The sequence below is a fragment of the Sesamum indicum genome, linkage group LG6 (genome assembly GCF_000512975.1).
Source record: "Sesamum indicum cultivar Zhongzhi No. 13 linkage group LG6, S_indicum_v1.0, whole genome shotgun sequence".
Classification (NCBI taxonomy): Eukaryota; Viridiplantae; Streptophyta; class Magnoliopsida; order Lamiales; family Pedaliaceae; genus Sesamum; species Sesamum indicum.
The window spans coordinates 24926680-24940508 of record NC_026150.1 but is presented as its reverse complement, the minus strand read 5'-3'; the positions used below and the strand labels follow the sequence as shown (position 1 = coordinate 24940508).

The window sequence follows — 13829 nt, the reverse complement described above, 5'->3', positions numbered from 1 at the left end:
GAAACAAGTTTTCGACGAAAAAAAGGGGCGAAATAGCAGATTTTCTTTCTTTCTTTCTTTTAATTTTTAATTAATTTTAATTATATTAATTAAAATATATTTTAGTTAATTAAGAATATTTTAAATAATTATAATAATTAAATATTTTTGGCTAAGTAATAATAATTATTGTAACTAAATATATATTTTAATTAATTAAAAATAATTATTGATTTAAGAATTAATAATTATAAAATTATTTGAATTTAAATATAATATAATTTAATATTTAATATTAAATAAATTAAATATAATTTAATATTTTAATTTAAATTTAATACTTATTTTTAGGGTTAGAAATGACAAAAGGAAGACACAAAACAAGTCATAAAATCCTTTGTATATTATATAGACCCATAGAGGGATATTTTAGTCTAAATTATCATTAAATATGAACCTAAATCGCAGAAAATAACTACCAAACGCAGCAGACGCGCGTCTCTTGCACTTTCCGTTAATTGCTAACATAATGAAAATTTTTTACTGACTAAAATAAAATAAGAGGAATTTTTTAGCCTATTCTAAAAATTAAAAAAAAAGATTGGGTACTTTTAAAAATAAAAGGGAGTTTCATGTATTTTGTCCGTTTCACTTGCATTGGGAGTGGGACTGCGGGAGTGGAAGGGTACAAAGTTTAAAGTTGAAGGTACAAACCCCATAACCCCGTACGGCGTGCGCGGGAAAATAAAAGACAGCGAATGATGACCCATACCCGAATCCCCAACTCACTGGGAGACTGAGAGTGAGAGAGAGAGAGAGAGTCGCGATGGTGAGTACGAGAAACAGGGGGAGAGCACAGCAGATTGAGAAGAACAACGAAGAAGAAGAAGAAGCAGCAGTCGGAAATAGGGTAGTCGGAGGAGGAAATGCTAACAGAACAAAGTACGAAGAGTCTCGAGCACAAAGAATCAAAGAAAACACCGAGAGAATGAAAAGCCTCGGCATTTTTGATCTCTCCAAGAACCTCAAACCTCCCTCCTCAAAACCCTCTTCTTCTGTCCGCAAACCCAGGACCACATCCACATCTTCTAATCATCCTCCCCGGCGCTCCTCTAGGTACGCTTTCCCTCTTTATTTGCTGTTTGGAGGTTTTCTTCTCACATTCATGCCTCTGCCTCTGCCTCTCTGTATTTATGATTTTGATATGTGTAAACGGGTCGTCTTCAGATTGAAAGACATGCCTCGAGTGAGTTACTCCGAGAAGAAACCTCCGAAGATGGAGAACTCAGTTAAAGATGTGGAGATCCATATACCGGAAGGTGAGAAGCCTGAAATTTATACCGAGGAACACGAGAAACTCTTGGGTGATTCTAAGGCTGTTTGGACTCTCTTGGTTGACGGATACGATGAAGATGGGCAGCGCATATATGATCCTGTTGAAGGCAAGACTTGCCACCAATGCAGGTATCAGTACGTTGCTGCTGGAATTCTTTCTGCGTTTATTTCATCCATTTGTAGGAGAAGAAGAGTGAATGGAATATTTATCACTTATAACCCCATAAAAGTTTTGTTACTGCCGATCTTGGTCTGCGACTTGTGGCCAATGCTTATACACTCTGCTTTACAAATATTCTAACTCTAATTTATGTGTGGCCACAACATTAAAGCCAAGTGTTTGCCTTTTGATGTGTCTGTTTTGTTCTTCCCAAAAATCATTATGTTGGATATAATCACACCATTTGAATTTCGCAGGCAAAAAACTCTAGGCCATCACACTGAATGCAGCAAGTGCGAGATGGTCACTGGGCAGTTTTGCGGAGATTGCTTATACATGAGGTCTTTGCAATATATACTAGTTGTAATAAATTTTGAGCCTGTTTCTTTGTTATTTTGTTTGCTTTCCATGTTTCTGCATGATTTTGAATTGATGTGTTCCTCTTGATCTTGACAAGAAAATTTATTTTGGGATCAATGCAAGGAAACGAAATGGTTTTAAGAGTGAAATTTGATGTCCTCCCATTGACCAATTAAGACATAGTCCTTCCTCCTTTGATCCTGTTTATCCCGGTGTTCAAATTTCTCCTGCATTATCATAGCTATTAGTGAAATAAAAACTGGACTGCAAAAAAGGAGCTTCAATCCTTTGCCACATTTTAGGATTAGCTTGAACTTAAGAAGCAAACTCAAACAAATAATAGTTTCGCTTCTCCCTAGGTGATCCATAGTACTGCATACCACCCAATCTTTTGGTCACAGAATTGTTTGGTTGTATTGCACATTTCAGGTATGGGGAGAACGTTATGGAAGTTAATGAGAATCCAGATTGGATCTGCCCCGTGTGTCGAGGAATTTGCAATTGCAGTCGCTGCAGAAGAGAGAAAGGATGGCAACCAACTGGAGCAATCTACAAGAAGGTATATTTGATGAGTTCTTTTTTCAATTTCCTAGTTCATTTGTTGAGAATTTCAGCTGTTATATCAAGTGGGATATAATTTATCATGATATTAAGTATCTACAAATATTTAGTGTGGAAGGGGATTAAATGGGGTTGGATATGCTTGAAGGTATCCTTGGATAAGCATACAAGTTCCCAAATTTCAGGTTGCAAGTCTTGGTTTCAAATCTGTGGCGCATTACCTCATTTACACTCGTCGTGAACAAGCAATCATGCAAGCGGCAGCTACTGAAGATCCAATTTCTGCCGATGGATCACATTCAGCTGATGATAAAGTACAAGAACCATCTGATACACTTTCTCTGCTACTATTGGTTGGCAAGAAAAATGAAATGGAAGAAGATGATTGGGAAATAGACAATGACGAGGAATCTAGAGGAGATAATCATGAGGAGGATGACGGCAACATTGATGTTGAGATCGCTAGTCGGCGAGAAGATGAAAACACTTGAGAGGCTGAGCTGCTGATTTACCTGGCTTCAAAAATCAACCTCGAATCCAAGTTCTTGAAAAAGTTTTCCTGCTACATGGCTCTAGAAACTCTAAAAACAAGTTCTCTAAGAAGATAGCCTAGTTTTTTTACTGCAAACAGTTATTAATGCTTGAGAAGTAGTTGTCTAATGCACAGTGCATGTTCAAATGCAAATAATATTTATAATGTCTGCACCAACACTTTTACAATTCAAGAAACGGCATTTCAGTGAGTAAATTTAACTGAGGCTAACAAAATGTATCAAAAATGTAGTATCGCATACCATACTTTTATCGTATGATTGTTTTTCATGTTTTATGAGTAGCACTAGAAGCCGCATTAGGCGACGTTAGAGGAAACAAGGTGAGGAGCTCTGGTTCTGGTGCAAGTCGCATTTTGGAGCGTGGAGATTGGTGCAGATAAAAGCGTTTTTCTTTGATTGCTCTCTCTTCTTCTCCAAAATCTATCTCCATTGCTGATGGTGATGATCTTTTGTTTGAACCCCCTGTTACTGCATACACAGGGGTGCTTGTTGGGCTGGCCTGCAAACTCCTTGGTGGGCTCATCAATATAGAACTCGACGGGCTTGCTGGGCAGCTCCATGGGCCCGGCCCATAACCCCCTGCTCCTTGTGGGCTCATTGCACCTACCATGGGTGGGCTTGATGGAATCTGGAATGCAATTGGTGTTGAAATGTCTAACTTGGGCTGCTTGTATTTCCTGCGCTCATGGAGCTTTTGGGCTGGTTTGGGTGCTGGAGACTTGATTGGTGCTGGGGCCTCATTTCCCGATGGGCCCGTTAAGCGTTGGACCAGGTCCCGGAAACACGTAGAGTCAGCCTGCACAAACGTCGTCTCGGAAGCGCCGCCATCGCCGCCGCTGCCGGGATTTGGGACGACGGGCTTGGCCATGGATGTGACGATGATAGAGAGGGGGGCGTTGGTTGGATTCTTGCAATTGTAATTCTGATGATAAGAAATGAAGGACAGAAGATGAAGATTCAGACACAATATTGATAATATAGATCTATCCGGCGGCCACAGGAAAGTTAATTGGTTAAAAAATGGGTGGTCATGCATCCATGCTGATCTCATGACCCATTCATGTTTGCATGACAGCAAAACACAACAGAAGAAGAATTTTCAGACATTTCATTGCATGCAACTATATATATATATATATGTATGTATGTGTGTGTAAGAAATCAGACAGCATATATAAAATTAAGGAAGGAGCGAATGTTAATTATTGCCTCTAATTAATGAATTTGGTAAAGAAATCTGACCTTTCATTAGTATTAATTATGAAGAAGAAGAAGAAGAATTTTAGGAGAGGGAAGGGACGCCAAACATTAGCTGCTGCACCCTCAATTAATGTCTCACCATCATTCTTTTTGCTTTTCTCCTTCTTCTCAAACCATTTATTAATACTTTCCAAAAAATAAAATTCTAATATATATAAATTAAATTTGATCGAATTTAAATTAATTATATAGTAAGTACAATAAATTTATCATATAATTAATATACAATTTAAAAAAATAATCAATCACATAATAACAACTTTTCTTGAGGTTCGTTATAATTATTAATATCTCCTCATTGTTTGAAAAATTACAAACACCCTCCTGATGTTTCAAGAAATTATGTAATCCTTGGATGGAGGTATGAAATTTTTAACTTTACTCTTACTCTATTTTTTTAGAAAAAACTTATAAAAAGTTGAACATGGTGGATGAAAAACTTTTAAAAAATTATAAAAAAATTGTCTACTTAGTCCAAAAAATTAAAAAAAATTAAAAAATAAATTAAATAATAATTTTTAATCTACAAGGGTATTTTGATCGGTTCACTATAAAAAATGAATGAAAACCTAATAAATTAGGTTAATTGTTAAACGACCGTTAAACTCAACGGATATTAATAATTTTTCAAATAACAAGAGAGTTTTCGTAATTATACAAAATATTTGAGAAAATTATTGTAATTTATCCATATATATATATGGAAAATAAATATGGGCTGGATAAAGTATCTATTTATTGATATTGATGATTAATTGAAAAAATGAAGCAAGAAAAATATCTTTAGGATTATTAATATCTATGAATCATATATTCTGTAGCATGAGATGAGACAAGTCGGGAGTTGTCAGTAGCTTTCGTTTTAATTAATAAAGCAAAATGGAATGACAAACATCACCTCATTTCTTCTCTACTTTATTTTATGGGATAATGACATTTACATCCCACCTTCAATTTTTATTTTTTAAAAAATTATTTATACATTCATAAAAAATATCAATATCATTACATAAATTACTCCTGATTTTTATGATTTCTGTAAAGTATGTAAAATAATAAGGGTAGTTTACGTAAATATAACATAAATCAAGGGTTGTAAATATAATTTCATATATATATATATATATATCCACATTTTGTATATATATTCGATTTTAATACATATTTATCTAAAGAAATACATATATAAAAAATAAAATAAAATTGTAGATGATAAAAATTAAAAAAAAAAAAAGAATTTGAAGTGGATAAATGCATGGGGGGGTGGGTAGCTGAGGGCCACCCAACTCCATCATCACAGCCTAAACTCATGACCCCAACCTCATTAATTAAAAACATGCCAACCAACTCTTAACACACACATAAATACACCCCACCACCTCAAACTAAATGAATTCATCATCATCTCATCATCCTACCTATCAACTCCTACTCACATTCATACTATTTCCCATCCCTCCTCAATTTTTTCATTTTGAGGTAGCTTATGATGATGAGTAGCACAATGGAAGACTTCACCTTCCCTATAATCACTACCAACAATCTCGTGCGTCTCGCTGTTCTTCCTCCCCTTTGGAGAATCTCATCTGTCAACAACCAATCAGATGAGTTCGAGTTCCAAGAAAATGGGAGAAAACGACACGTCTGCAGAAGTTTCTCTGAGGTAGAAGATCAAATCATGCATAAGGACGCGTATGGCCGTACTATTGGGGGAAACGATGAAAAAGCAGAAACGGAAGAGAAGATGGACATGCTGTGGGAGGATTTCAACGAGGAATTACAAGATAGTTGCAACGCTATTGGTAATTCTTCTATCGGGAGCAGTGGCTCCGACTCTGAACCCCATCATTATTATTATCATCATCACAAGTATAACAGTAAGAATTTGGAGAAAGAATTTGAAACTGCGGACGAATACGGTCATGAAGAGGCCATGCCGACGAAAAAAAAGAACATGGAATTGGTTTTGAAGATGATGAAGAAGCTTGGGCTCCTACAAAACAAGGGTAGGATCAAGAAAAGAGGTCACAAATATTATTAATTAGGTTATCATTTGTATAGTATGGTCAGTTCTTTAGTCTTTTCATGTGTAGAAAGAAACTTGAACATGTAATAGTTAGTATGATATTTTCACACATATGAATAGCTTTTTTCTGTTCTAAATTTGATATAATTATGAAAATTTTTTTATTATTTAAATATTTTTAAATACCCCCTCAAATTTATTATGACATCGTTAGACGCTAAGGTGGATACTTTATTAGTGTTGATTTTTTTAATAAAAGTTAAGAAAACTTTTTGAAGAAATATAAAAATATTTAAGGATGGGTAAACTAGTAATCGGTACATAATATTTTTAGAAAATCCTAAATATATAAAGGGCATTTTGATCAATTTATCACAAAATTGGATAAAAATCTAATGGGCTCGTTTTTTTAACAAATTTTGAAATTAAATGATATTTATAATTTTTTAAATAATAAAATTATATTTATTTTATGGGGGTGACTCTAATAATTAATATGTTGGGGTGTCACACTCACATATTATAGATTTATTAGGCCTTGAATTTGGGCCAGAGTAGGAGATAAGTAGATACATATACCCATATTAACAGCCCAAATACAAACCAACTCAGAGGAAGCCCATTTGAACTTGAATTTGTGGTAGACTCTGTTTCAACATGCAGTCCGGCCCATATATTAGACCTCATCTATAATGTACAGATATTTTGAAAAATTACTCAATGCAGTGTTTGATACGTACACATTTTGGATATGCCTCGAACATATACAACATTGGAGTGTCGGAACATTAAAGAGAAAAAAAGGGAACACGGCGTTGGATACGTCTGTTGGCATGTCTCATCCATTTTGGAGGCGTATTCGACATGTTTTGGATACTTTAATTTTGTTTTATAATTTAAGAAATTTTGGACTATTTTTTTTAAAAGAAAGAAATTTAGGTGTAATTAGAAAAAATTAATTAACTCTTCTTAAACTAATAGTATTAGGATAAAATTACTAAAAATTTGAAAAATGTTCACAATTTAACTAATTTAAATTATTAGAAAATTTCATTGCATTCCTTTTTAAATAAACTGATTATGTGTATTTTTAAAGCCACATTTGATCAAAAATGTAGATATAAGACATGCTTATTTTATATTTCATCTTAATATTTTTAATGTTGCATATATTAATTTTATAAAAATTAAGAATATATACAATGCAAATATATATCATATGTAGCTGTGTTAAGATCGGGCCGTGTCATAATATTTTTTTACATTTTTTGTCTTGCTATGTCCGTATCATATCGTGTCAATGTCGCCGTGTCCATACATCATAGGACCTCATCCTTGTCCCTTATTTTTTGTTCACATTTACTGTCGTCGCATGTCACTTTTGTGTGCATATAATAGATTATATTTTTATATTTTAAAATATATTATAATAAAATAAAATATATAAATCAATAAATTATATTTAAAAAAAATAAAAAAAACCAACTTAAGGTATTATGAACAAAATAAAAGAATTGGTGTAGTGTTCAAATAATGTGGAATCACTTTTATAAAAAAAAAAAGAAAATAAAATGTCAATTAACTTTTAAAATCATCTAATTAGAGGTATAATTACTATATTTAAAAATTGATGGAGCAATGCCATTAATTCGTTTGTGAGTGTAAATGATTTTTTTTTATATATATAAATAAAGATAAAATAATAAGAAAAGATGTGTGATTTGGTAAAAGGAACGTAAGTCACGAGTTGTAATGCTTGACCAAACAAAAAGATTATTATTGGTCCCCCCTTTCACATTAAACTATTACCACCTTTGAATTCACATTCACATAATCAGCATGTGGTAATAAAGATTCCATTCACATAAAAGCAAGACAAACGTTTGGCGAAATTGTACCTCCCACTTAACTCCTTCACTTCTGAATTAATCACATTATAAGTATAATATATTTATCATTTGATTGATGTATAATTTAAAAAAGTAAATAATTATATAACAAGTGTGATATACTTACCTTGTGACTAGTTTAATTTGATCAAACCTAATCCCAGAAAAAAATATTTATACTGAAGTCTAATCGTAAATCCGATTTTACAGTTGAGTTGACAGAGTTACGCGAGAGAGCACCCTTGGGATATTCTTTTTATTATATTTATTTTGTAGAGATAATTACTCTCTGCTCTCCTAAAGTTTGATTGAAAAATTACATCTAACACTTTTGAGGTTTGCTTCCATTTAACAAATGAGTCATTCTGTTAGTCAAAATTCATCGAATTTGCTGATATTAACAAAAAAATTTATATAAACTCCTGATCGACTTATTATTGAGTTATTGCAGGTCAAATTTATGACCAATCTACCCTCACACATCGTCACGCGTTAATACATGTAAGGAGATATATATTCACCGTAATAAGGGTAGTTAAGTCAGAAAAAATTTGTTCCACCTACACTGATTTATATATAATTATATTAATTTTTTTTAGAAAAAAGTATAGTTGTGTTGTCCCTATTTTATAAAATGGAGGCTCATTTTTTATTTAAGGGATTGTTAGGGTTTCCTGAATGGGAGAAGACGTGTGGATAATCGATATTGATGATCCCAAGAGTCAAATACCAATTACAGTTATACACACTCTCCAATCTCCATCTACTGCGTCTGCGTCTTCTCATCAGCCCATCTTCTTCATCTTTTCATGTTCCCACAAATGGTACATTTTGCTTTTGTTTTCCACATCATTTACTACCTACTTTTCTCCTCATGCAAATAATTAATTAGAAAAGAATTAAAACTAATTCGAATAATAATTTACCCTCTTGCGATATCGAAAATGAGCAAATTATTCCCTATATAAAATAAATAGCAATTATATATTTTTTTATTACCTGACCCGACAAATATGGAGCTAGATCAACATCAACGCTGCGGTGGAGCATTTTTGACGCATTTATATAAAACAAAATATGAAAGTGAAAGTTGACTATATATTCCTCAATATTCACACTTTTTATTAAGTGGTAATTATATATATAATTATATCGATATTTCAATAAATTAATTAATATATCAATCTAATTATACATTAATATTATTTAAAATAATAAGTGAATTACAATAACTCAAATAAAATTAAATAAATACACACACTTTGGTAAAATTCGAACCCATAAGCTTAAATTTGCACATAAAACCTCAATCATAACCATTAGGCTAAGATATCATTGGTGAAAACATCCCACTTACTCATCAATCTTTTTGTTTTAATAAATTGATTATATATTCTATATTTATACATTCATAAAGTTTATTTTATGGAAAATTTTTATCCAAATCACATATGGTAATCATACTTTCTTATTTTATTGTGTATATTTGAATAATATTACACCACTTACAATAACCACATAAAGAGAAAATTGCACCTTTTGTCAAACACGACAGAGGGTGTTGCACATTTGATCCCATAATTTACGGACTTAGCACATTTGGCCTAAAGAATAAAAACTTGTAATGTTTTTGATTTCATAGGATAAAAAGTATTGACATATTTGGTTCTATATGATAAAAATTATAGTATTTTTAGTCTCATAGAATAAAAATTATGCCACATTTGGTTTTATAGATTAAAAAATTATTGTATTTTTTATCCCAAATACTATAATTTTTTTTCTATGGACACCAAATATATTAAGTGTATAAACTGTGGGATAAAAAATATAATAACTTTTATGGTGTGGGATTAAAAAATAATTTCCCCACACATAAATGGTGCACATATGTGTTTATGCAGTAATGTGTAGAATTTAAAATGAATTTGGATCAAAAGATTAAAATTGCTATTTAGGGACACAAAAGATTAAAACATGCATGCTCATCCATGTCATATACTTCTTTCTTTTGAAAAATTATTATTCAAATTGAGTTTGGTCGAAACCAATCATAAAACATGTGATGTACTTGTTCTATGATTTATTACTATCCCTCAATTATATAGGAATTACAATGCCAAGTCTATTACACTTATGATAGGATTAGTTCAGGTTTGATAAAATTCAATTTGAATTAAAAATTTTTTTTTTCTTGTCTGCCAGGATTTAGTTCCTCCAAGTTTTACTATATATATATATATATAAGGTGAATAGTAATTTGATTTCTGTGATATTGGAAATGAGCACATTACATCTCTATGAAAAAAATATAGCAATTTGTCCCCTGTACATTTTAAAATGGAACAATAAACTACCTTATACAGGGAGGTAAATTACTTCATTTTAAAAATTATAGGGGGTAAATTGTTGTATTTTAAAAATAAAGAAGGATAAATCACTATTTATTTTTTTTTATAAAAGAATAATTTGCTTATTTACAATATTACAAAGGAAATTACTTGCATTTTTTCTTATATATATACACACACAACGCACTCTTGAATAACCGGAAACTAGAGCAAGCAAGAATTGAGAGAAGCAAATCAAAGATGTTACCCCCCATGGCTGACATGATGACCAAAATGAGCTCTGCAATTGGAGGCCTACTCATCGCTTATGCCATGTTCCAGAACTATTTCCCTTACGAACTTGGTGGTCCCATCAAACGCTACACCCAAAAATTCATCAGTTTTTTCTATCCATACATCGAGATCACCTTCCCCGAGTACCACGGCGATGGTTTCGAACGCAGCAAAGCCTACGCCGCCATCCAGAGGTATCTGAATGCTAATTCCACCAAACACGCTAAGCGCCTCCAGGCCAACGTGGTCCGTGACACCGAGTCCATTGTGCTTAGCATGGCCGAGCACGAAGAGGTCACCGACGAATACGAGGGCATCAAGCTATGGTGGGCTTCCAGCGTAACCACCCCTGATCGACAGTCAATCTCCTTCTATCCCAGAGAAGATGAGAAGAGGTACTTCAAGCTCACTTTCCACAAAAGATATCGAGATTTGATCACCAACAACTACTTGAAGCACGTTCTTGACCAAGGAAAGGCCATCACCGTGAGAGAAAGGCGGAGAAAACTCTACACCAATCACAAGAGCGAAGGCTGCGAGAGTATGTGGAGCCATGTGATCTTCGAGCATCCTGCAAGCTTCGACACTTTAGCCATGGACCCCCGAAAGAAGCAAGAAATCGTCAATGATCTCATTAACTTCACCAACTCGAAGGATTACTACGCTAAGATTGGCAAGGCCTGGAAGCGTGGATACCTCCTCTACGGACCTCCTGGAACAGGCAAGTCCACCATGATCGCAGCCATGGCTAATCTCTTGAAGTACGACGTCTACGACCTGGAGCTGACGGCGGTTAAGGACAACACGGAGTTGAGGAAGTTGCTGATCGACACTGCCAGCAAGTCCATTATTGTGATAGAGGACATTGATTGCTCGTTGGACCTGACGGGGCAAAGGGAGAAGAAAAAGGCGGACAAGAAGGAAGGGTATCAAAATGGTAAGAAGAAAGATGAAGAGAAGGATCAGATTAAGGAGAAGTTGAAGGAATTGGAGGAGGAGAAGAATAAGACAAGCCAGGTTACGTTGTCGGGGCTTCTCAACTTCATCGACGGGCTCTGGTCGGCCTGTGGGAGTGAAAGACTCATCGTTTTCACAACCAACTATGTTGAGAAACTCGATCCTGCTCTCATTCGAAGAGGGAGGATGGACATGCGCATAGAGTTGTCCTATTGTGGATTCGAAGCGTTTAAGTTCTTAGCCAAGAACTATTTGGACATTGACTCACACGAGCTGTTTGCTACGGTGAGGCAGCAGTTGGAGGAGACGAAAATGGCTCCGGCTGATGTTGCTGAGAATTTGATGCCTAAATCGGGCAGCGACGATGTGGAGACTTGTCTGAGGAGACTGATGAAAGCCCTGGAAGAGGCAAAGGAAGAAGAGAGGCGAAAGGCAGAGGAAGAAGAGAAGCAGAAGGAGGGTGAAGAAGAAGGGAAGAAAAAAGAGATGGAAAATGGTAAACATGAAAAATTGGAGAATGAAGTGAAAGAAAATGGTGAAGCAAATAAGGGTAGTGATGAGGGTGAGAATTTGGAGAATGGGGGGATAGAAAATGGCAAATGATGATCATAACATAATTAATGCTTTCTGCTAGTACTGTTTATTCATGTTGAATTAATTGTTAGGTATAGTTTGCAGGTGAGATGAACTCTTAATTTGTGATGATGATGATTGATTGCAGTTACAAGTACCATTAACCAAACTACAATTACAACCAAGAAAAGCATAAGACAAGCTAATGATATCAGAGACAACATATGGACGAGTGTGAGATGGGTGAGTTGAGTTTAGCGATTAAGTTTCTCAAGAGTGATAGATTGCTATCCCATCCGAGTTGCTAGTTCCAAACCGTGTCGAGCTGCAAAGGCTTTCGCCAATTCGCCATCAGCTTGTCTGCAAATACGGCAAGCTGCCCAAGCTAGGCACGAGCCTCTACGATCCCAAGCAATGACATCGGCAAAAATTGCACCATCGCAATTTATTTTAATGGTATCTTCCTCTGGGCGTTGCCATTTTGAAAATCTCTGCAGCCGGGCACTCAATTTTGCATCCAGGTTCTGATTGAGATACAATTGAATGTAGCGTTTGGCAAAACATATGATAGTTAGGGTGAAGGAAGCTCTTTTGCGTAAGTTTGCAATTTCCACACCACCAAATGCACCAACAAAGAGTAAGGAAAAGGCGCACATCTTGAGGACCAAGATCAGCACCGACTTTTTGCATCCAGTTGAGAGGGCTAGATACGTTACTATGAACTGATGTTCCCCTGAATGGAGATAGACACCATACATGTCTAGCAAAAGGGTAGAATAATAGAGCATGCATGATGTCTTCCTCACTATCTTGGTAGAATGGTCAGGAGACTGAGATATCTTTCTTACGCATGCGAAGATTGACAGAGGTCGGCAAGGAGTTTAAGCAAGCCTTCTGATAGGATCACATTTTGTGTCTATTTTATGTGATATTTTGACTTTTTTGTGACCAAAATGCTCTTAATTAAATACTAGGGAAAATTGCATAATACCCCCTATGTTATGTTAAAATTGTACAAAACTTATCTGTATAATAGAAATAGACATAAAAGACCTGTGAATTTTGAAACCCTACAAACAAGACCCCCTCCGTCCAAAACTGACAGAAGGTGCTGTACACATGGTGGAAATGAGGTGTAGGGTCTTTTCTTACCCTATTTCGGCTTTTTTAGTAGTGCAATGATAAAAAATACTCTTCTCCTCCGTTACATATACAACTTAACATCCTCTCTAAACATACGACACAAAAGTAGGGGTTTAAGTGGGCAAATTCCAATTTGTCCCTTTTGTTTGAATATAAATAAAAATCACTTACAATATTATATATTATTAAGTAAATTAAATTATTATTTATTTAAATATATTTTAATATTTATTTATAAAATATACTAAATCAATAGAATTTTAACTTATATAAAATGTTATATTAAAATTATTAATATATATTTAAATTAACTATTTAATATTTTTTTAATTTTAAATTTTATTAAATAAAATAATTTCGTTTGAATATAAATAAAAACCAAATACAATATTATATATTATTAATTAA

The 13829-nt window shown here is 34.1% G+C and overlaps 4 protein-coding genes across 4 annotated transcripts; 3 read left to right on the top strand and 1 right to left on the bottom strand.

Annotated features, from left to right (window-relative positions):
* On the top strand, nucleotides 770–3911 carry LOC105165784 (cell division cycle-associated protein 7-like). Its single transcript, XM_011084912.2, has 5 exons — nucleotides 770–1095; nucleotides 1207–1443; nucleotides 1732–1815; nucleotides 2264–2393; nucleotides 2581–3911. Exons 1-5 carry the CDS (start codon nucleotides 806–808, stop codon nucleotides 2884–2886), a joined length of 1047 nt encoding a protein of 348 aa, XP_011083214.1. The 5' UTR covers nucleotides 770–805; the 3' UTR covers nucleotides 2887–3911.
* LOC105165783 (VQ motif-containing protein 31-like) lies at nucleotides 3205–4107 on the bottom strand. Its single transcript, XM_011084911.2, has one exon. It carries the CDS (start codon nucleotides 3998–4000, stop codon nucleotides 3215–3217), a length of 786 nt encoding a protein of 261 aa, XP_011083213.2. The 5' UTR covers nucleotides 4001–4107; the 3' UTR covers nucleotides 3205–3214.
* On the top strand, nucleotides 5435–6391 carry LOC105165869. Its single transcript, XM_011085029.2, has one exon. The coding sequence runs from the start codon at nucleotides 5696–5698 to the stop codon at nucleotides 6248–6250; it is 555 nt and encodes a 184-aa protein (XP_011083331.1). The 5' UTR covers nucleotides 5435–5695; the 3' UTR covers nucleotides 6251–6391.
* LOC105165781 (AAA-ATPase ASD, mitochondrial-like) lies at nucleotides 10668–12387 on the top strand. The gene has a single exon (XM_011084908.2). The coding sequence runs from the start codon at nucleotides 10716–10718 to the stop codon at nucleotides 12306–12308; it is 1593 nt and encodes a 530-aa protein (XP_011083210.1). The 5' UTR covers nucleotides 10668–10715; the 3' UTR covers nucleotides 12309–12387.